Source organism: Trichoplax adhaerens, genomic scaffold, assembly GCF_000150275.1.
Source record: "Trichoplax adhaerens TRIADscaffold_33 genomic scaffold, whole genome shotgun sequence".
Classification (NCBI taxonomy): domain Eukaryota; kingdom Metazoa; phylum Placozoa; class Uniplacotomia; order Trichoplacea; family Trichoplacidae; genus Trichoplax; species Trichoplax adhaerens.
The window spans coordinates 135,975-160,243 of record NW_002060973.1 but is presented as its reverse complement, the minus strand read 5'-3'; the positions used below and the strand labels follow the sequence as shown (position 1 = coordinate 160,243).

Here is a 24,269-nt window from a genome sequence, read left to right as displayed (position 1 = left end):
GTGGTGCAATGCACAGGACGACGGACTACTCCGGCTACGGCACCACCACGATCAAGAATGGCTTAAGAGCAATTGACTTGACCGCATAACCTGGACAAGAGATTGGTGCGAGAATGACAACATAGGTGCCAATTGCGCTATGGACTTGTACGAAACAAGTCGCTCATGGCGACGTCTAGGCTGGGCTATTTTATGCAACACGAGTAGCCAACTGAAACTATTGAGATCAAGTACGCTTTGACCAAACTGCAATTTTGAGGCGATCAATTTGGTGGAAAGGATCGCTTTTTGCAGTGTAGTGAGACCCTTGAGTAGTGTATTGTAACCCCACTACGACTAAACATTTAATCCGATTGAAAGTGCTATATAAAATCCGAAATCCGATCCGAAAACTCCCCCAGTCAACTAAACAAGCATTCTCATGATAACACAAGTTAGAAAAAAAATAAAAAAGAAGAATGTGCACCAAGAGCAGCTGTTAGAGTCGTGCAGTACTCTAGTGCTAAAATGGAGGCATTTAGGGCACAGGTTATGGATTGCAGATGGACGCATTTTCTACCTCCTGTACAGTGTACACCATTGCATGCATTCTGTACAGTACTGTACACTGTACACTGTACTGTAGAGTGTACAGTACATTCTTTAGCGTACAGTATACAGTAGTACAGTACTGCAAATTATCTGCCAGGCTGGTTTTGCACAGTACGGTGGACTGTTACAGCGGTAGCGTATTATAAAATGACCACAAAATAGTCAACCTCCTTTATTTTTGCCACCTTTGGGCCGTGTCTCGTCCCTTTCTCTTCCTTGGAGTAGTAATGTCCACTAGTTGATGAGATTCAGACAATGATCACTCAAGAGACTCCACTCAAATGTGTCATTTTTCACACTTGAATTGAATACGGTAGTAGTAGTAGCACTGTAGTGCATGAAATACAGTCATCATGATGCACTTAACTGGATTAAGAGGCCCAAATAACAAGTGACACTTTTTACACTTACAGTATAGGATCTCGGAAAGTTCGGTGCCCATCTCGTCACCAGTTGAGAACATACAGTACAGTACTGTACACAGTGTACAGTACTGTACTGTATGGTAAAATTGCCAGCGGTACCGTTCCATAACCGTTCCGAAACCGTATTCATTCATACAGTACATGGATAAAATTGAGTACACGCAGTACGGTACGGTACGGCACGGTCCAGCACTGGAGTGATTGTCCCGCATGCGTACCGCACCTTACCTCTACTCACGGTACTGAGTGTAGTGTGTAGACGAGGATGGCGTTATTCTACTGGACCACACTGGATGAAAATGAATGATGGTTTTGTATTGGGTTATTGTTCTCGCTTGGTAGAACGATCGTGACGTAGTTGGTAGCCAATGAGACGAGCTCGCAAATGATGAGCTGCTAGCTTGAATAAGCTACGTCTCCATGAATCGATTCTCTTCAACACGATAGTTTGGATAGCTGCTATGGCTAAAGTGGACCTAAGTATCACCTTTTTAGGCGATGACAACGTGGTCGATCATATTGTCAACATTGCAGGTACGTCTAGAGGAAGATACAGGTAGACAAACATCTTGTTCCAGCAAGATCGCTGCCATCAGCAACTGCGACAAAATTGACCTGATTGATTACAAATCATATTACCATTGTACCCTTAAAATATCATTCTTGCTGTGTTGTGCATGATTTTTACTCTTATCCTTGCATTCAAGAATGGATTCATTGCAGCAGTCAACACCTTTCAACATACTCTCAATCTGTTCTGTATCTCCAAGTAACGAGCATTTCATAGATTGCTTGGATGACAATGAACCACTTTGTACTGCTAGCGATACTTTCTGTGCATGATAAATACGAGTACAGTAGTATGTTGTCGGCTTAGTAGATGCGTAATTGTGCTTTTAGGCCTTCACCAAAGCTCCAAGGGATAGTAAGATATTGCTACTCTTAATAAGATACTCTCCCTCTTCGGAATACAGCCATGTAGCTGATCCGCATTGCATATTCGGACAAAGTCATTTGAAATAGAATCAGGAAGAGATAGAAAGCTTCTTCTTTACCATATTTAAAAAAGTAGTTTCTATCTCCGCCTAACCTCCTTGTCGGCTGTTGCTTATGGTATCTACTTGCGATGGAGATGTGATGGATAATTATAGAATCAATTAATTACTACTAGACTTAATTTGAATCGAATAGATACACATAATTTCAAAAATTCCTTTCTTCACTCAACATTTTGTCCTATTGATTGCAATATGCCGTTCAAATCTTATCAGCTATTCCTTCTACAACTTTTATATACTTTGATAGTAGGCAACGATAAACAAAATAAGACTACGTCCAGCCGGACTTCAAAACCAATTATTATCGAACCGAGCGATGACCATGATGGTGCAACAGGTGCATATCAGAGATGTTCTAAAACTGAAGCTACAGGTACAACATTATTCACAGACTTCTCTTAAAACTCATTTTCGCGGACAGTATCTATTCAAGATCACATCATGGCTAGCCTTAACAATTTAATATTGTATGTACGAGAAAATAGTTAAAAAAGATCATAATGAAGGCTACAGTCCTACTTTGCAGACTATATAGACAGCTTTTTCACCAAACGAAAACTACTCTACAGTATTCACCTTGATGTTCCTGCATTATATGTTAGTTCAAGTTAGGTGACAAGACAACCATTCTGGTATCCGTCGTATTGGATATTGCCAGTACAAACTGCATATTATCGTTACTACAAGTACATAATATTATTACAGGAGTAGAATGTCCCGCTCGTATTCTTCATAAATGAACATTTATTATTGTGCTTAATACACATATTTCTATAGCGATAATTTGTATAACCATAACGCCGTCTCCCAACTATGTTTATCTACAGTATTTTTCCGTCGAATTAAACTACTACATGAGCTTTGACGTCCCTCTATTACTTGCGTTATTTCATCTTCAGTATTATAGTTACCAATAATAATACCGCTTTGCATTGGATATCGCCCATGCAAAAGACAGTATATCTCTACTATCTTAAGATACGCGTAGAGTTGTTATTTATAACGCCTAGACTATGCATTAATATATGTACGAATGTAGAAGGAGGAAGACAATTATACCAATACAAGCGGAGGAATAAAAGAGGAAAATTGGCTAGGCTAGATGGTAAAAAATTTCATACTTACAATTAATGGACACTGCATAGTACAGCAAATATATGATTCAATTAGTATAGCATGGCAAATAACCTCGACAAGACCCATAGTGCAAGCTATACAATATTAGTAAAATAATGATTGTTCCAATGTCTTCCATCTATCTTACTATATATCACTTAGAAGATACGAAAAAATTTCCATCACAAAAGGTAAATTTATTTCTGATAATAGATATACAAGCGTATCTATCTATATATAATAATTTTCATATCTAGCCCATTAGTACACTAATGGATAGCAGTAATGCGAAAAACTTACTGACATCTCTAAATACTGTGATTAGCTAAGCTCTTCCTTAAAATTCATCCTCACAGAGGGGTGCCCTAAAGCCAATTTCCAATCAAGTACATGAGAATAGCGTAGAAGAAAATGGTAACAGAAAATAATCTCAAGTATACCGAAGACTACTACAAGAGAATCGTTCTCTTCTAGTAGTTCTTGATATTACTAAGAAATTGCTATTTTATTGCTTCTTGTTATCTAATCGGTTGCTAAAAGCAAAATAAAATTTAATCAATTGAAGGAAGTGATGTTTCCGTGGACGAGGACACTAACAATATCGATGACAACGGATCCGATCTGTCAGTATTTAAACTAATCATTCTGTTTCTACCCGTTGACGTAATTATTGTAACAATAACAATACTGATACTGTATTTATTATGGTAGGGAAGCAGAATCGTCTACAACGACTAGTTCTAAGAAATTGGACATGGTAATCTACTTATACTGTGTATTGAATTAATCTTTCAAAATTAATATACGTAAGAGTATATAATTAATTTATATCCACATTGGCGTTATTCGGTGATTCTCCTATTATTCGTGCGTGAATAGAACAAGTTAAGGATGGACTTTTTCGATCGTTATCACTCCAAAATGAAAACATCATCGAACATTATTGAAATTCTTCGGCAAAATGATAATTATAATATAAAAGACGTAATACCTTTAATATTATAATTTTTATCGTTATTGATTCAAGTTAGCCCTGAAGGCAGTTTAATTATAGAAATAGATACAATGTGACCTTAAATTGCAAATTTGCTATCCGATGTTTATAAGCTATCGAACCGTTTGCTTTGTTTTAGGAAGATACAATTGATAATTGTGCAGAATATGCCAAGAATCAACGCGCTCGCTGCTTACTATATAAGATTTACAGGAAGAAATTTAACTGGTGGATGTCTGAATTATGGTGCGTTAAAGCATGGCCAAAATTTTCCAGCGTGTTCCATTCAGTTTTAAGTTGATGCTCTCAATCTCTTCATTAGGGAAGGCTTTAATCTCCTGTTTTATGGACTTGGTTCTAAGCGAACATTGCTGGAACAATTTCGAGCAGTTTTGTTACAGTCTTACCCTCATCTTGTTGTAAATGGGTATTTTCCTAACATGTCTATTAAAAATGTAAGACGTTCACATGTGTGTCTTTCCTGTAGTAATCATTATTTTAGAGGACTGCAAAGAGTCGATATAAGATTCTTATTCAGTTACTTAAAACTTTTCTTAACATTTTCATCGAATATAGATCCTAAATAGCATTACTCAAGATATCCTAAAATTTGAGGCTTCATTCCGGAGCCCAATTGATCAATGCAATTATATTACAAATTCTTTAAATGGTATCATCTAATGTTAACTTTTGATACACCTCCCGATCGGAATTTATTGCTGTACAAGACGAAAATTGTTTTCGATCTAACTTGCTATTATATTTTGTTGTTGTAGAATCATCTCAACACTTATTCATTATCATCCATAATATCGATAGCACCACGTTGAAAAGAGAAGCGGTACTCTAATTTTACTGTATAACTTGCAATGCAATCATGTAAGGCTTGCTATTGCTTACGAGTATGTTTATTGTAACCTTCACCATCATTTTATTCAGGTGCAGACTATGCTTAGCTATCTAGCGCAGTGTTCTACTATCCATATAATTGCCTCAATAGATCAGCTAAATGCTCCATTGCGTTCGTATCTAAAATATATATTTTCTTTAAAAGTTGTGCAATTTTTAACAATAGTTTTATAAGTGAATTAAGTTGAAAGGACTTTTCGTAACTTTTTAGTTTGGGATCAAGCACACCTTAGCCGATTCAACTGGATATACCATGATGTAACTACATTTGAGCCGTATATAGATGAAATTCCATATGAAAGCTCGCTTACAGGACGTCACGATAATTATATTACAATCAGTTCCCTAATGCACGTATTCGAAAGTTTAACACCAAATGCTAAGTATGCAATAAAGTTCAGGCTTATCATGTAATGTATATGTTTTCAATCATATAAATTTATAATTATATGACATCAAAGCCGCTCTATTCTAATGCTGTTTTTTATATACTGAATTCATTTGTAGGAAAATCTTTAGGCTCATAGGGAAATACCAGTTGGACAATATCAACACTGGTAGTTATTTAGGTATAGATAATAGGAAATAAGGTAACCATTAACGCAGTAATAAGCATACTAATGTACCTCCATTTTTGATTTAGGAATACCATTTCAAGAATGTTACATAAAATGCCGCGAAAATTTCTTAGTTAATAGTGAATCGACTCTTAAGGCTCATCTAACAGAATTTTTTGATCATAAAATGATTAAATCACGCAAGGTTCCTCTACTTCTTATTTGCCTTATTTTGTATTATGCTACTTCAGTCAAATTGTGTCTAAGGGTTGCTTGATTTGTTTAATTAATTATAGGGACCACTTGGTGTTGAGCATTTAAGTATTCCTATTGATACGACTTTATTAAGTGACTTTATGGACGATTATAATGTTTAAAAGATTTCGATATAATATTTACTATTACGTTAATAAATAGTTTTAACCATACCATAAAGCTACTCCTTAGCTACAATGACAGTTTCAATTACAATTTGTATTCAAAGTGTGCAGTAAACATAATTTACCGTTGTTGAACTTGTTTCTTTTTCACCTATAAATTTGACATTAATATGTGCTATAATAGTGAAGGTGAAAGATAACAATCATAATAATAACAATAAAATTGTAATAATAATATCGATATCATAAGATGAAATACTATTTTTCAATGAAAGCTTCAAACTTGAGAAAGTTTTTATACATCATTAAGTTATTTGTTAAGAATTACTAAAGTTCTATCATATCATAGGGCAGCGCAGTTGTCTTAAATCTGGCTACCTAATCAAAAATTTCCTAGTAGTCTTCTACAGTATTGTCATAATTAAGTAATTGTATTCGATATTCCTACATGGAACGCATCACTATAACATTTAACATCGATTTTTTATGATACAATATTCATATAATATTCTAATTCACAATCGCATTACAATATACGAATATATACAAACATGAAGACCTTTATAACTAGAGGTAACATTACAGTATAAGTTTCGTATAGCTAACGTTTTGAGTTAACACATGATATTAGTAAAATGTAGTTTAGCCGATAATAACGGTCTCTTGTCCTTACTGCTGTATAATTGGTACCATAACCGGCCGGTAATTAATCGGCTTGTGGACCTCATGGTAGATTCTAAAGTAGGAATTGCCGGAAGATAATAGCAAGCTTCATTAATTAGCAATCGATTCATTTACACCTTATCATAACGTAATAGCTAATTCTCATCATCAACTACAATATCAAACCGTAAATAATAAAATTTATCCTATGCATATCATACCTTTGACTAATTAGATATTGAGCTGCAGAAATAGATTCCGGTGTACCACTAATGGTAACCTGTCGACCAGTAGTGTCGCCATTAGGACTAGCAATTTTGATGTTAGCACCTGAAATTTGCCTGCAATGGTAGTAAACAATCGATCGTAAAAAGGTACATGTAATAGCCATGGAAAAGATAACAAACGTGCATGATCCCTTTTAGTAAATATCACTACGTACAATTTTATAATCAGTAACTTCCTATTATAATAAATGCAATCCTAACAATTTTACCTGATTTCGTTAATTTTAACTCCTCCTCTCCCAATAATGCAGCCAATCAACTAGAACGATTTAAATATTGTCATCATAAACACAATAAATGCAAATTACAGCCTCTATAGCATCTCTAGAATAAGTTTGCAAATAAAAACTATATTATCTGTAAATTTTCTTACATCATGCGGAATTTTTAATAGTTGAGTTGATCGAGCAAACGTACCACCATTTGACATTGCAGAAAAATTTTGTGTTACTATAGAAGGAATATCTACTATTCACAACGCATACATTCAGAGAGAGAATTTATTAGTGTCTAACATAAAAAGTACTTAACGGACCAACAGCATTGTATCCGATAAAATTACCTGAATAAGGTGCAATCTGCGTTATCACAGGTACGGGAGGTCCATAAGGAAGCTGCTGCATTTAGATTAAAGAAATTAATATATAATACATACTATTAAGTCTTATTATGCTACAATTTACAAATACGCATTTTGCATATGTAATACTTACAGCATGTGGAGGAATAGGAAATGGTCCAGGCACCGCAAATGTCTGTAATTTCGGAAAGAAATAAATAATAGCAATGCAATAGTATTATCAATAGGTAGAATGAGACAATATTGATTAGAATAATAGTATAATACGCACTAGTTCATGAACTTGTCCATTTTGAAACGCTGTCGGCGGTACGTTTGGAGGTTTCGGCTGATAAGGAACATGCTGACCTAGGGGTAACTCCGATAATAGTTGGCTTAGACGTTGGATACACTTCGATATAGCAGATGAAGATCCTATCGTAGGTCAAATACAAACCATTAGAATTAAAATTAAAATCTATTAATATCCCTAAATAAGCAATACCGGTTATGGTCATCACACGATCAGAAGAATTGGGTAGCACATTGCTAGCAATAGATACTTGTGCTCCCGTCGATTCTCTGATCTCTTTTACAGTACCGCCACCTTTGCCAATGATAGATCTGCAGTGTGGCACGGGAATTAGCAAGTCAAACTTTATGGTTGGCTCGGATTTAGAAGAATTGTTGATAATACGGAAATCCTATAATTAGTTAAATAAATAAAATCAGATTTGAAGTATATACGTCTATGATATTTCAATATAGCGCAGTAGTTTTATGTAATGACACATACCTCATCCAATTTCTGGCATATTAATTTAAAAGCTTTACAAACGGCATCAATTGGTCCATTTACAGTAACAATCCTAATGTAAGTGCAAGATAAGTTAAATGTGATAAATCAATAATACAATGAATTAAGTAAGAGAATACTTTGTAATTTGAATATCCATCTTACCTTTCTGGCAGGCTTCCGTCTGAGATATTGATACGCGCAGTACTCTATGTAGAAAACACCTAACGTTAATAATTGCACCAAACTACCATGATTTAACATCGAACTAGCACGCTACTACAGGCTTACCTGTTCCCTAAAAGATTTAATTTTAGCACCGCCCTATAATTATGTTTCAATAAGTTAATAAGAATGAATAAGATAAGGTTTTAAATCATTTCTATGATCACTAAACCAATAAATAATATAATCAATGCATTATCACACTATCATACAAGAATAACGATTTAAGGTACGTATGCAATAAGAGAGTAAAATAAGCTTTTATGATATCATTTCAATGTACTATTGTAGTATTTATATGTAAACCTCGACACGATCTATAATGTATCGATAACATGAGTCCTTCTATATAATGTATAGCTTCAACTAAGAAAGAAAAAGATTATTTATGACCATATCAATTTACCTTTCCTATTATGCGTCCAGCTTCCTGTAAGCAATAAAGAATGCGTCATGGTTAGTAATGATTTCATTTAAAGGTTTAAATGATTAACTATGTCAAATCTACGCCCTTTCACCGCGACCCAGAACACTGTAAGCGAATAAAAGTTATGATATACAATCCATTTTCCTACCATGTAACTTGCCCTGAGATTGCACCCGTACAAGGGTACACGGTAGGTTAGTGTTTTGCTCGAGTAATACAGTATATACAACAGTATGGATTACGAAACTAAGACTCAAAGCGTAGCAACATCCTTTTGTACACTACTATACACAGTACGTCGATGTCATAGAAACAGACTGCCAACTATTCATCGTGGGAAACAAAGGTAATATTGATTTGTTGGCTCAATATTCAACAATAATGCAACCATAATTAGCATTCTAATAAAATTACTTGACAAGTTGAACAAAACATTCTTATGCAAACACTACTGATCACGCAGTGAAGCAAATAGAATATAAAGTAGTATATAGTATACTGGACTCACCGGATAGCACACTGTAGTACTGTATGAGTCTCCCCATGGTCTGCTTTTAAAAGCGTTTTTTTTTTACTTTTTACTTACTTACTAGTCTACAATACAATGTTCATGGCCTCATTGCATGTCCATATTATGCAATAGTGTGCTGTAGTCTTGTATTGGACTCTATCAAACTGATTAGTATACTACACAGTACAGTGACACTGCTGATTGTGCAATGTCCCACAGAAAGTCCTTTTGTTTCTGATGATACAGAACGTTCAACCCCTTGACAGCTAACAGTTTGTATATTAAAACTGTCACATACAATCAACACAGTACTAGGGATAAAAACGCTATGTAATGTAAGCAAAACTACAAGAGTTGTTCATAAATACTTAAACAAGATTTCTGTAGTTTATGGTTCTGATTTACCTTCTGTTCAACTAATCCTTTGTCAATGAAGCATGTGTTACCTGTACTGTTTCTATCAAAAGCGTGTGATACACTATAGAATTAGACAGTATCGTATCACAAGGATATTTATAGGTACTATAATCAAATCTAGTAGCACATCCTACATTTACTTGAAAGGGTAAAATACTAGCTAAATGGAAGCGTTACTAACTATTTCAACGGTTTTCTCAATGATGGAGCATTTAGTATAAAACCTATGGCGAATTTTGTATTAAAGCATGGCTTCAAACGACTTGATGAAGAAAATCTTAATGTAATAGACCATCAATATCCTTAGATGATGCTATAATAATCAAGATAGTAGCTACAAGCGGAACCTGTTGTATTTAATTAATGCGATTTTGCTTGCTGTTAATTTAATATGTCGAATGTACAATGCGTAAAGCATTACTTGTAAATGACGTAGATTCCGTAAATACCTCTAATGACATTACAAACTAGAAAAGCGATACAGTGTCATACAACGGTAAATTAGTAAGTTAGATATGCTTTATTTAATTAAATTAGGGTTGTCTTCCAGCTGTACGTAAAATACAAGAGATACCGCTCTCGTCTAAAACTTGTAAATTACTACTTTCGCAATCCGTTTGCATCAATTAATCTAAAGGTACTTTGTCCGTTGCACATTAATGTACCACACATACAGTAGGAATATCACTTGCTGTAGATAAAAATACATTGCATTAATCCTATCATCTACTGTATATTATTATTACTTAGAGTAGGACACCAGGCAATCACTATTTGAATCACAGAAGCAGATGGAATATTCAATACTACAGTTATTAGAAATGCATCATCCAACTAATACATAAAAGTATATCAGCGATACAACATCATACTTATGAAATTTGTGATCGGATTAATTAATTACATCGTCATCAGTAATTTATCCTACAGCCTTCCTCCTTCAGGACGTAATATATCATATCAGCATTTTGGTTCAATTGCATTAACAAAGCCTGAATAGATGCATAGTATCACTATCCATTCTCTGTTTAAGTTACTACCTATGTCATAGGGAGTAGCAGTAGCAAATACATTGGCTACAGCCATTACTGTAAAGATAACTCAAATAGTTTGATTGATAAATTCAATTTAATGATTTAACCGAATGCAAAATTAAATAAGAGTCCTTCAATCGTAATCTTACTGTTCGCTACGCCTTCATGTACATATATTACAATAAAGTCATTTACGATGTTCTTTAAACTAATAGCGGTCACGATCGGATGACAACGTAGCTTAAGGCAATGGCAAAGTTATTACAGCTTTCTCGCAGTGGTAGATGACTTCCTATTACGTAACACCTCGGTCGGTCTCATTAACTATCATCTCCAGCTGCTTTCGATAGCAGTAACAATTTTAGATTGATAATATAGGCATTCGAAGTGTACATGTAAAAGATACTACAAACAAAATACTATATCGATATTCCGAGAGTTTACATTTCGATGCACAGCAGCATGTACTAAATTGAAAGGTTGATTATCTAGTAGTCCCTGGCTATTGATAATTTATTTCAAAGTGAAAGATGCCTCATAATAAGAATTGTCAAAATACAGTAATAAATGTAGACTAACGTGCAATTTTCTCAACCCATACGATAAATAACACTAATAATATCATAATTAACACAGTGGCCAGAAGAAGCAAAAAATTGTTGCTGACAAACAACATTCAAATAAGTGAAATGCTCAATTCTGGAGCTTAGGTACACCATTAATATGCGATCTTAAATCGCCTTGCTGAAATGTGACAGAGAGGAAATAAAAACTAATCTAGTCCTAGTCTATAATATTCTTACCTTGCTAGCCATCAACAAGCGGATCTTTACGTTAGCAGTAGCTGTGACAGGTGAATCCGTTCCATTGGACTTCTTGCTCCCTTCCTTTTTAGGCATTTCACTCTTGATTGTATTATTTTCTCAATATATGTTTTGTTTCTGCGTAGAATGATATAATATTGGATATCAGATCATTCAAATGTACACACCAGTAAAATATACCAAATCATTTGTTAAAGCATGAATATGTATCATCCAATAGAACTTGTAAACCAATACAACACTATAACAAATATAAAGTTCGATCTGTGGGGATGGTCTGCTTTGTTTAACAGAACCATCATTGTTCTGATAATCATTTTGGACATATCCAGTAAACTGTATTTTAAATGTTTCATACATTTACGCTGTAAATCTACTCTATCTATACCTGTTAAGTCATGATAGTACTGAATATGGACGGTCATTTCAAGGACTCTCCCTGCTATTATGATTAATGGGTTCGCACTTATTGAAATAAGTTATAAGGAATATAATTTATCCATTTACGTTTACTTTTCATTTTCTATTTGTACATAAAATTCGAATTTGTTGCAATCATTGGCGTTAACATTAGAATACGTCCGCTGTTACACAGCAGGGGCTTCTCTATGATGGGATGACGGATCTTAATTATCAATACTTTACGCATTGGCAAAATTCATTATGATGCATCATTTGTTTTTCATCAGCGATATTAAGCAAATACAGTTTTAATTTAACAGGCCATTAAAGCACTCAATATAACCTACTGTATGTAAAGGAAATAGAATATAACGTGGCAATATCGAGAAGCCCTACTATTCTTAGTCTATACGTTGAGTATCGTTGTTCAATAACCGAGAAGATGCCCTAGGCATTTATAAATATGCTATATAAAATTGATTTGAGAATGTTGTAAAGGTCACTTTGATAACTATCGGCTTCACCGTAAAATTATGACTCTTCACCAACCTACAGTTAGGACAACCGGACCATTATAAAGTATAATTAAATTTCTTTCCAGTAAATTTACGGCCATACTGTAGTAGCTTTATGTACTGCTAAGAAATTAAAAAATCTCAATTTTTGGGCTCCAAAGTTAGTTATCCATGGAAGCTACAGTTAAGTATCACATTTCTTCTACTACAATTCGGGAAATAATATCGAATGAAGTAAAACATGTATGGCATGGCATTAATATGTGGCGGAATTCACTCTCTCGTGCACTATTGTACGCTAGAGGTTTTCTATCTTTAAAATAGTTGCCGAGATTGTTGCGTCGCTCAATAAACCATTTGAACTCACTGTGTGGTCAGTTACTATTACCTGTATCCTATTTTGTTTTCTTAAATTGAAATACGTCGACGGATACGCAAGGGGCTATATATGCCTATTCGTATTTGACTTAACGTCTAAATCTCCCTAACTATATTACCGTAATCGCCAGTTATTAAGTACTAACTGTAAGTTATGCTGTCGCTAATAGATAATGGAAAAATATTATAAGATAGCTTTTTGAATAGTAATTTACCTCGGCGTAGTAAGTCGAAAGCACCAGTCAGAAACTGGATATTAGTCATGATCTACAGTATCCTAAGGTCTGAAAGGCAGTATTCTGCGAGTTTAACACTGCTATGATTACTAAATAACAATTGGCGGCATATACTAGCACAGTACTTTACTTATGTTAATTAAGCTAACCAGGCTCAGGAGCACAGCTACACAGAAGAATCAGCAAATGACAATGCTATTCAACCTAAAAGCTTCATTTGACTGTATTTAATAATTTAGACTACATTCTGCTAATTATATTATTCAATAGTATACCATTGATGCCGACAACCACCAGAGTTGCGTTCATGTGATGAAAAAGGGAACTCGTCGGTTTACAACTAATAATGTCTACTGGACGAGCATGTCGATTTACAGGACACTATAACTCTCGCTACTACCGTTCATATTGTACAGTCTGTTCTATAAGCTACGCGTATCGATGACGAAGAATTCAAGACGCACAAGGCATAGAAAAGATATTCTTCCATGTCATGGACTCACTTCAGTCCAGTAAAGAAATTCTAGAACTAGCCATATACGCGTATGCTAGGTAAAAAGAACATACATGTATAAAGAGATTCCTCAATACTGCAGAATGTGCTTACATCATTTAACTTGTGATTCAACTTATTTATAAACTGCAACCTATTTCACTGCTCTCTCAGATGATTTACATTAATTATTTACGTTCAACTGTTAAATAGCCTTTATTACAAGCACCCATACTCAAACTTCGCGTTAGGAAAACTAGTGATTAAACAATACGGTATTTGAAGATACCCCATAACTTAAATCTCATTTCGCCGCATGACAATGAAAAGTAGAAAATCGATAGAAACTCTTAATCAATTTACAATGCTTCTCTAGCTTTCTTTACTCCGATACTATCGCCGCAGTATCAATGATGACGAAACACTTGCGCTTTCTCACGTGTTAATAATAAGTACACGATAGCATAAATAAACTGCGTAAAATGGATCGTTCAGAACTATTTTCGGCATTACCGTACGATGTCCCCGATAGGATTGAAACTAAAATCACATTTACATATCCCTACGGAAAAGGGATAGCGTAATAAAACCCAGGCATCTTTAATAGCACTTATTCGTCCAATCATCCTCGACTACAATCGAAACATCAGACTGTACAGTATATGCAGTAGCATATGGATTGTATCACAGTGTATGCCTTTCCCCATCAATTTTTGAATTCAACATACGAGAATGTAGCCTAAATGGCTGGAAATGCAAGTACGCCTATACGCGTCTTGTGTAATTGCTTGTAGCTTGCAAATAGGCAGCCAAAGTAGTGCTTCATTATTTGTCAGATACATCGTCCCCTTGGACAATTCATCCTATCACAATATAACAGTATACGAACTTGCAGCATACGACGTATTTATTTTAAAAGTAATATTACTTTTATGACTAGATACTTCGTCAAGTAATGGCTGTTGTCGAGACTTGGGGGTGTCTTGAATGTATCACACTATACTAATATCATACAAGTTATAAGACATGCATATTAGCCTACTGTGTGGCGGCCAATACTAAGAGTAGAAGTTCTCTTGAGAGCCTTTTGTGCCCGCAAAAAAAAGGCACGATTTGTGATTGCACTCGAACCCATTGTTGTAGTGGATGATTTATAAGCTATAGTAGTTGTAATGGACTTCGTTGTATTTGAATCGATAGAATAACGTCCTGTATGCACATTAAACTGCTATCGCAACAACTCTCCTTTGAAAAGACATTTAAAATGGCTAAAAATACCATTCTTAATAGATAACTTTAAGAATCATTCTTCAGTAGCGTCATGACGTTAACGATTGATTTTTATTTTTGCCCCCTAGAAAGCCAACATAAACTGTCAGTGAATCAAGTCAAAGTAGATATTACACCAGATATCATAAATCGATTTTCTTTTTTTAGTTCTAGTTGAAAATCCACGGCATCATTCAATATCCGTCAGCACAGTGTAGTACAGTTTACAATATAGAATTGAACAATACTAAAAGGCTAAGACTAACTTTGCCTATTACGATTCCAAGTGAAGATCCATTGCGTATTGGATGTCCTTTTATCGACAGTAGGTTAGATGATATTGAAAGGCGATTACTGTCATTTTTTAGTGAACTTCAGCGAACTCTGCGAGTTGTCACAGCATGGCTTAACCCTCGTATACAGCGGCAAATCAAAAATAGAAATTTCAATATGTATTTATCCTACAAACATCAATTTGGAAGACACCGAGTTACGTTGATCCGATTGATACGATCATTCTCTCATCACTAAATGACTCTGTCTCGTATCCTTTTTTTCAATCACCTTCTTAAGCACGGCTACTACAAGTAGTGACTGTCAGGAATAGACTATCCCATCGCCAACATGATGATCACACCAACATCACAACATCCCGGCGGCAAATATCGATCCATTTTAATAGAGGAAATGAATGCAATACCGTGTTGTTTGATGAATCGATACCATCATCTCAGCGGCGTAGTACAACATTCCATTTGTCTATTCACGCCGACTGTTTGCGCTGTTTGAAACGATGTACGTTAAGCATAGGATAGCGCGCTGGAAGGCCACAGCATAATCAGTCTATTGTAGGAGAAAATCACTCCGGAATAACCCAAAAGCGACAAAATGGCATTGTGCAGCAAGGTACGTATACTGCTCAGCGCCGTCTTGCATAACAATAGATGTGTACCCAACAAACCTATAATCAGGTTCTATATAAATATTATCGAATTATCTCAAAGCAAACGTAGCGTAATAAAAGGGACAAGGATGATGGCGTCGTCAATAGAAAATAGAAATGGACTGGTGTTGAGTAGGGATAGGATACTGTATCTCTCATCCAAAAGCCACATGTTATAATGCAGTTAGTTATGCTTTCATCATCGCTTGATGTTGATAGCTAATGACTACCGATACCTGGATAATGCCAAAAGGCAACATGAAAGAGGACTGATGAGTGAGTGGACTCGTTTCATGAGTGCTTTAAGCTCCAACGATTACTACGGGTGGGATCGTACTCTGTCACAACTATAAAATCGTGCAGAAAGCACGGTACAAGTACTGCAGTTTATAAAGTGGCATCAAGCCGGCTATGTTTGCTTGTGCTCTGCAGTCGATATCATTGTCAATCAACAAATAGAGGACAAGTCTTAAGCTTCTTCATTTTTTAATATCATTATTCAATTCTGAGTGACTAAAACGTGTTAGTTTAAATTTAATAACCTGAAGAGAAAGTACCCTCAATCAACATGTACAATAGAAGTTTAACGAAATTATTTCCCTCACATGCAATCATTCGTTTACTAATCAAGATAAATTTTGACGAATAATCAGAAAAGAAAACAACGTTGTATGGATTATTACCCTACACATTGGCAAATGTCCATCACCATTTACCGACTTATCATAATAATCAACTATGGATAATATCCAATCCAAGAAAAGAAAATGAATGAGCGAAAAAAACATAACCTATTACAGACTCTATCGCTACCCTTTCCTCTTTTGCAAATGTTAGCATTTCAACTGGCTATCGAGACACAATAGCGTGGTGACTGTCGATGAAGAAACGGCTCTCTCATTGACGAACCATTGATGGTCGTCCATTGCCTGCTTGGTAATCGACGCTCAATATCACCGATATTTGCATCGGCAGTATTATTTTAGTGATATGGATAAAGCGCTAGCGCTACAAGCAGTTAGCACAATCAGCGAGTTGCATAAAATAGCGGATGATCGACGAAAGAGTCTATTCAATCTGCTATAGAGTCTGTCTACTGTTGTGTTTACTATGGAGACCAGTGTGGTGTTTTCATTAAAATAAAGAAGTTGATATGCAAGCGCAGAAATTCATTGCATGACGGCAAGACGTGCCAACCACTGTTGGCTTGTAACGTTGTTGTCACTACAGATACTCTATTTCCTCCTTTTTTTCTACATAATTTAGACATGATCAAGCACTAGTCCAATTGCATTGCCATACTTACCCTTTACAACAAGTTGAATCGACTTGTACTGGCTGAATGACTTGGATGATCGATCAATACCAATGGAGAACAATTAGCCGTCGATGGATGTGAATTTGGAAGCGATCGCAGGACACACAATTGTGATCAAGCAAGCCAAGGCAATACAAGACCAAGAAGAATTCTACTGACCAAAAAGCTCTCCACAGCTGGGTGTTGAAATAATTCTTGCCAAAAGAGATTCAATGACTAGAGTAATGAAGGAGATTTTCACTTGATGATGATGATCAATGAGTGGACTCGAAAAGCGTCCACTCAACTGGATAAAACGTGATCCAAACTATGCCTACAAGGCAATCAAGGTGAAGGAATTTTTTCTTGCCACTACGGTAGTCAATCAAGGAACAAAAGCTCCCAAACAAGATCGACTCGTTTAAAACTATAGCCAATGGGGTGGATGACAAAGATGTAAAATCAAATAATTCGCCCAGGCAAAAAAAAATAATTCAAAAAGACAAGCAAGAACCGAAAGATGGCTTCATCAATAGCTTTGCAAACGGATCCAATCGATCGCGAGCGGTGGACTGTGCCAGATCTACTGTACACTATAAAGTCACTGAGTAGCGATGTTACCTTATACTGGCACTAGACGCTTCGACTACGCGTGTCGTAGCAGTTGGCATCGACGGTCGGCTTGAATAGATAGCGCGGCAAATAATGAAAGTCATTACGCGTGCGCAAAAAAAAATCAACCATTTCTTCTTTCAAAAACCAACAACAACAACGGAGTGGGACAATTTGACAAATGGTCTTATTTGCTTAAGGCTACTAGCGCTACTTCATTAGACAACATAGCATCCTACTACGCAACCCGTGTGCGTGGATATCGATTGGACGGCCCAAGTGTTGAGTACGGACAGAGTACAATACAGATGAAAATACAACAATTCATCATGTCTCTTTTTTTGTCCAGTGGTGGACCATCTTGTGCTAGACAGCAGCAGTAAAGCGCTCCTACCAGCCGCTATTGTGCATTCGCTGTAAACCATACAAATGGCCTCAAAACAGAAACAGAGTGGCTTCTTTCTTTCTTGATGGTCCGATCGATTGGGCCATCAACTATTGTCATTACTCCAAGTTCCAAGCCAATGCTAAACAAGTCGTTCAAAATGTCAATAACATTGGAAATCAAGCATCATCGCATGATCCAACGGCGATGATGACTCCATTATTTATGTTATCATAGCCTTCTTCTCACCAAAGGATGAGAAGGCACTTTTCACTCGTAGATTGAGTGGATTGCACTGTACTTTGTGTACTGTACGTGTATTGGGCGACGTACTGTACTGTACAGGATGCGATACTTGCATTGGGCACTAACGTGTGGAAGTCAAAGAGCCTAAATAGAGCAAGGTGAAGACGGGAAAGGAAAGGAATCGAATGATGGACTTTCACCAGTCATTTTATTCCCTTTGAGGCCGTGAAGCGATAAATAATCATGTGTATACCACTGTCATTTCAAATACTATTGCGCTCAACGACAATATTTCAACGTTGTTGATGCCAATATTGTAGTATTACAGCATACATCCAGATTTGCATCACTTACGAAGTGAACATTTCACCTTCAATTCAATGGGATAAAGGAAGAGTGAATCAATCATTCATGACCTATTGAAATAAGACTAAAAATTGATTGAATATGTCATTCCTTGGCCTTCATCATTGTCATCATGCAGTATTGACGTTGGTGTATCACTGTAGATGGAGGCCAACGGAACTAAGCCATCATCACAGAGATGCTTCGTTCAAACGGTAGAAAAACAAAACCATTACAGTACATACTAAACCTAGCTAGGCCATAGTTAGGCATACAAAACGATTTTCAACGATCAATACTGGCCTAGTAGCTTGTACAAAGCAATCCATTCTCCTATACTGTACTTATATAGAATGGTCTATACCGACAATGCACTAATTAACTTTGACCGTGCTATTCCCTTGATGATTGATTCATTTGATTGACTATACTCATTCTGCTTATTAAAACTATCCAAACGTTACTTTTAATGCATTGAAAGTGAAAGCACTAAATTAAAGAATGATATTCCAAATAGCATATGACATTGGACAGCAGATCTTCTACCCACGCATACAGCATCTATAAAATACCTCCAAAGCCAATTCGCTCATACGTTCTATCGTAGAAACGAATGTGTACAAGATTATAGAAATAAAAAAAGGAAAAATCAACTACTGTACTGTATTGTAAGGAATCCGCTGGTATCATATTGATCATTTCCAACGGACTCATCACTCAAATTGTAATCATCAAATCAAGACATAGGGATGCAAAATAAAAAATCATTTTATTGGTTAGGTATATTTACATTTATTGATTGATTAACGGACTAAGTAGGCAAATGAAGAAATTTTTTAACTTCCCTTTCATTCTATATTCAAGAAACAATACAACTGTAATAATACATGACAGTTGTAGAGAATGAGAGGAAGAGAGAAGTAATGTATTCTGTATTGTCACGGCGACAATAAAAAGTAAGAAAATCTAATAACTGTTATCATCTATAGCAGCTGGCGTATAGATAATAATAACAAATATTAGATCATCAAAACGGAAGATAATAATTTCAACTGATCATTGTAGTATTAGTAAAGTCCTTTCCTGGCCATAATTCATTTTTACTTCACTTTGTCTTATTGTCCGATCATTTTTATTCTATTGACCATAAGTTTGATTATTGATTTAATATACCTTACCATACATTCATCTCTATAATATTATTACTAACGGGTGTGATTGAAAAGAATGAAAGTAAATGAAGGACGAAATTTTTTAGATCGGTCAGCTGTATCGCGCTGACAAAGGTTGCGGCCACTACATGAGCTATCGATCGGTTGGATTGGATACCGTCTATAATAACTCTGAAATAACGCTCTTTTCTTACCAAAATATTTACCGAATAAAATAAATTTACATTTCAGTATCTAAATTGGGTTAATCTTACACATGGTAAAGACCATTTTTAACCATATCACAGCCAGTTTCGATGTTACTAATAATGAATCTATTGGAGTAGTTTCTGCCTATTCTCATTAGCACAATTCGCTGCCATGACGTAAATCAGTAGCAGTATTTATATAGAGTTAATACACTACATAATCTAAAGAGATTAATAGGAGGCCAAGTTTTTCCATAGAATGGATAAGATATATCAAAAAAATCAGACCTTGATGGGAACTAATCATAAAAATAATTATATTTTTATTATATTAGCATGGATCTAGTGTAGAGAAACTAAAAATAGTGCCCCACTTTTCGCCTACAGTATTTACTCAACAACTTCAGAATAGTATTTTGTCAATAGAAGTAAGATATATTTGGCTATGGTCATAAATCGAAATCAAATTGGTAATTATTAGATTTCATAGTAACCGTTACAATAGTCAAATAATATCATATGAACAATGATCATGTCCAAATTCAAGTACCATCGATAAAATAGCCCGAGTTTATCCTGAATAATCATTTTTGGCAAGAAAGAAGAAGGCGGCATGTTGATTTCCAATAACATTGTCACCTTTGCGTAATTCAATCTTGCTGGCATTAAAGATATCGACCTGAACGCGATTTGTTAATATAACTGTAATTAGAGATTAAGTTTTCATTATGTTAAATTTCGGAATGTTTGCATTGTAATATTGTATTGTATCTTGTTACAAAAGAAGTGAACAGGTGTACATATAAATAGGATGGGAATTGACTTATCAATAACATCGAATATTGTTTTGTTAAGATAGAGTTATAAGCGTACAGTATATATACACGCATATTACACTGCCCGCGATGTTCTCTAATCATGCTTCATGTACCTTTTCTTTAATCCAAAACTATTTCTCATTCTTTGACGTTAACGTTAACTAATTGTGGTATTTTAGCGAATTCTTTCGTTGCTGTCTCGATATTACGGTGGCAGGGTTGATAAAATAGCATGCTTATTCAATGCGGTAGAAAATTGCACGCAAAATTCTTGCATAAACCTTGATATACTGTTTGATCGTGCCATTTTAGTTGAAAGTCCACCTCAACATATTTCTATTCTTTACCGAGATGGCAATGTAGTGTAATTGCTATAGAATACACGTATCAGTTCATTAATCCCCTACAAGAACGCTCAATAAAATGCATAACGTCATCACCGTTTAGACAATCAGTTACTGTACTAAATGACATCTGGCTGTAGACTACTTGTAGAAGTTCTCAATATCTCCAACATGAATATCACAAAAACTTCAAATAAAGCGTAGAGACTGAAACTATCTCAAATTGTATCCTAACATACGAGTAATATCAACTGGAATCTAATTCAAGGTGAACAATACCCTATCCATTTATAACCGCTACCGTACTCAATCCTTCAAATTTTCAGATAGAAAAATACTGATCTTAGATTCGTTTGCATAATTCTGTAGTAAATAGAATGCAATTGTATCTTAACGTGTTGGATCAGTAGGTAAAGCTATAATATTCGTTGCCCAAATAACATGCGATAGCAAACGAAATAGATTCGATGTTTGAGTATTAAAATACCAACACTAGAAGATTCATTATTCAGAAATCGCATTTCTGGATGCAAGTTGAACACCGTCATATCACTGAAATAATAACAGGGTAAAATAAGGTTAGGAAAAATATAACAGTAGTTTTTAAATATTTTTCATTAAACAATAGAAATCACATAGAATTTTGACTATCACTTTTTAATATCCATTTTTACGTCGTTTTCAAGAGTGATTAGAATTGTACTAGCCTTTGATTTTTTTTATTTTTGTAGATGAGATGATTTAACTTTCATAATAAATAGACAAATATTTAAGAATTCTTAAATCTTTAAAGTATTGTTACATCATAACATCTGTTGAAGATTATTCTGTAGCTGCTAATGTGATTTTCTAGGTAAACGATATTATTAATATACCGTAATACTTTGCTTCAGCCTAATACTCGTAGTTTAAACGCAAAAATTTCTTTTATTTCGTACGCCATCTGATCGGAATACCGACGGTAACAATATTGCCGTTTATTTTTTCCGTTTATTTATAGAATATAAATCACGTGTAGCTTGTTGATTCTTTGTAGAAATTGATTATTTATGACCATGCTTGATGGATGATGTCATGATAGTAGATAATTCTTTACGGAAGTGTGTCTAATACCGAATCTAATAGAATTACTCTATCATGTATGAAGATCTTTAACAACGTAAAATGTCAATAACACAATAAGTGGTTATAATGAAGCTTCAGTCCAAAAAATGAGTATCTCCGGTAAATACCTGTGAATTGAAGGCTTTTTATGTAAATATATTTACTAAGATGAAGATTAACATAAATAACCAAGATAGATCTAGATTGCAATGAATAACAACCAAACATAAGAGTAAATAATTACACCAACATAATAAAAAAATACCAAAATAACTGGGCTCAAAGATCTTATCCTAACTCTACCTTTAAAGATTTGCAGAGAAAATTGTACAATCGATAGCTACCGTACTATAATTTAGCTTTGCAGTTCTTAGTAGATTTATCAAATGATATCATGTTGGCTTAATATAGCAATAGATAGTGTGTTTGCAAAACATCAGTATGGATTTTCCATCATTGATGTTCTACTAAAGTTTAGTAGCGGGTCTAGACTTACCCTTGGATATTGACTCCTCAATTTTAATTATTATGCAAACTATTCAGCCATCTGTAGTAGTGTGTACTAGTTATTTAGTAAACAGTAAATCTGTAAATCATTAACTGGAAAGAGTAAATTTATGATAGAATGAATAGTACACACTTGCTTTGTACATTGAAGTACAAAGCCTTTATTATTATCATAGTGGCTTCATTATGACAAAGTGCTCTTATACTTATACCTAAGCAAACTATTTCAGCAATAGTTGTTTAAACTTAAACTAATCGATACTGCTATTTAATTGCGTAAATAAATTTTACGGCCTTAAATTAGCCTCCAATAACATTGCCTGTAAACTACTTCAATTTCAATATTACTTTGTAAGAGTAATCTATAAACAGGTTTAAACTATACTCTTTTATAAACAAAATGAATCCTTAAGGGTAGGATAAAATTAGACTAGTTAATAACCACAATCTTCGAAACAGAATTTAAGGTGATATTACTACATTCTATCGGATCTATCACAATATTAATTTAGTAACTGATGAATATGAAAAGATGGAAATTCAAAGCTTATTAACCTCTAGCCTATAATCAATTGTAGTCAACGTAAGCTAAATATTTTTCTTATTAATGTTTACGTAAAGATATGCTACTGCCGTCTCACGCCTTGAAGTTGTTTGTATCAAAGTTTATAAAAAATCCATTTAACTTTGTTTTGATATAAACTATCAGGATGAGCGATAAAAACTTACAGTACTTTTTAGTTTGCTAAAATATCGCACACCCTTATACAGAGTAAAATAGCCCACACAAGTGTACTTATTTTGTGCTCTCCTCCCTTAAAAGCTCCCGCTTTTTAAAATCTTGACAGCGGATTATAGCTGTGCGCATAGTGCTTATTCAGTCATGCTTAAGCTGCAATCTGTGCCACTGTCACTAATGTTAGCACTTTCGAAATTTTAGTACAAGAACTGGTATAAGTTTATTTTAATATACTTTATGTACCAGTTTATTAATAACCAAACCACTAACCAATTTATAAAGTGTAGACAAGACGATATAGTAGAAGCCTTTACTAAACTCATTTCCAATCGAAATATTACCGGTAATAACCTGCTTAATGTACCACTTTCCAGGGACTTCTAAGAAGTTCCTTCAAGTGCAGTAGTTCACGAACTTTAAGCAGTCGAGATGAAAGCAGTTCTCTAATACAAGTAGACGATTAAACATTTCAGGGACTACTCGAGCAAAAATGGAAATCTCAA

The 24,269-nt window shown here is 34.8% G+C and overlaps 2 protein-coding genes across 2 annotated transcripts; one reads left to right on the top strand and one right to left on the bottom strand.

The window, feature by feature from the left end:
- Positions 1-1,477: 1,477 nt before the first annotated feature.
- Positions 1,478-6,027, top strand: TRIADDRAFT_61999 (uncharacterized protein; the record flags this gene model as incomplete). Its single annotated transcript, XM_002117945.1, has 11 exons — positions 1,478-1,550; positions 2,322-2,447; positions 3,353-3,381; positions 3,547-3,604; positions 3,756-3,813; positions 3,902-3,947; positions 4,324-4,430; positions 4,507-4,639; positions 4,761-4,854; positions 5,737-5,855; positions 5,947-6,027. The coding sequence occupies 11 exons, from the start codon at positions 1,478-1,480 to the stop codon at positions 6,025-6,027; spliced, it is 924 nt and encodes a 307-aa protein (XP_002117981.1).
- A 518-nt stretch (positions 6,028-6,545) lies between these two features.
- TRIADDRAFT_61998 (uncharacterized protein) lies at positions 6,546-11,001 on the bottom strand (the record flags this gene model as incomplete). The annotated part of the gene is made up of 15 exons (XM_002117925.1): positions 6,546-6,597; positions 6,915-7,034; positions 7,190-7,239; positions 7,354-7,448; positions 7,543-7,597; positions 7,694-7,735; positions 7,832-7,974; positions 8,045-8,243; positions 8,336-8,408; positions 8,501-8,544; positions 8,627-8,659; positions 8,967-8,990; positions 9,904-9,976; positions 10,337-10,382; positions 10,956-11,001. 15 exons carry the CDS (start codon positions 10,999-11,001, stop codon positions 6,546-6,548), a joined length of 1,095 nt encoding a protein of 364 aa, XP_002117961.1.
- Between the last annotated feature and the right edge of the window lie 13,268 nt (positions 11,002-24,269).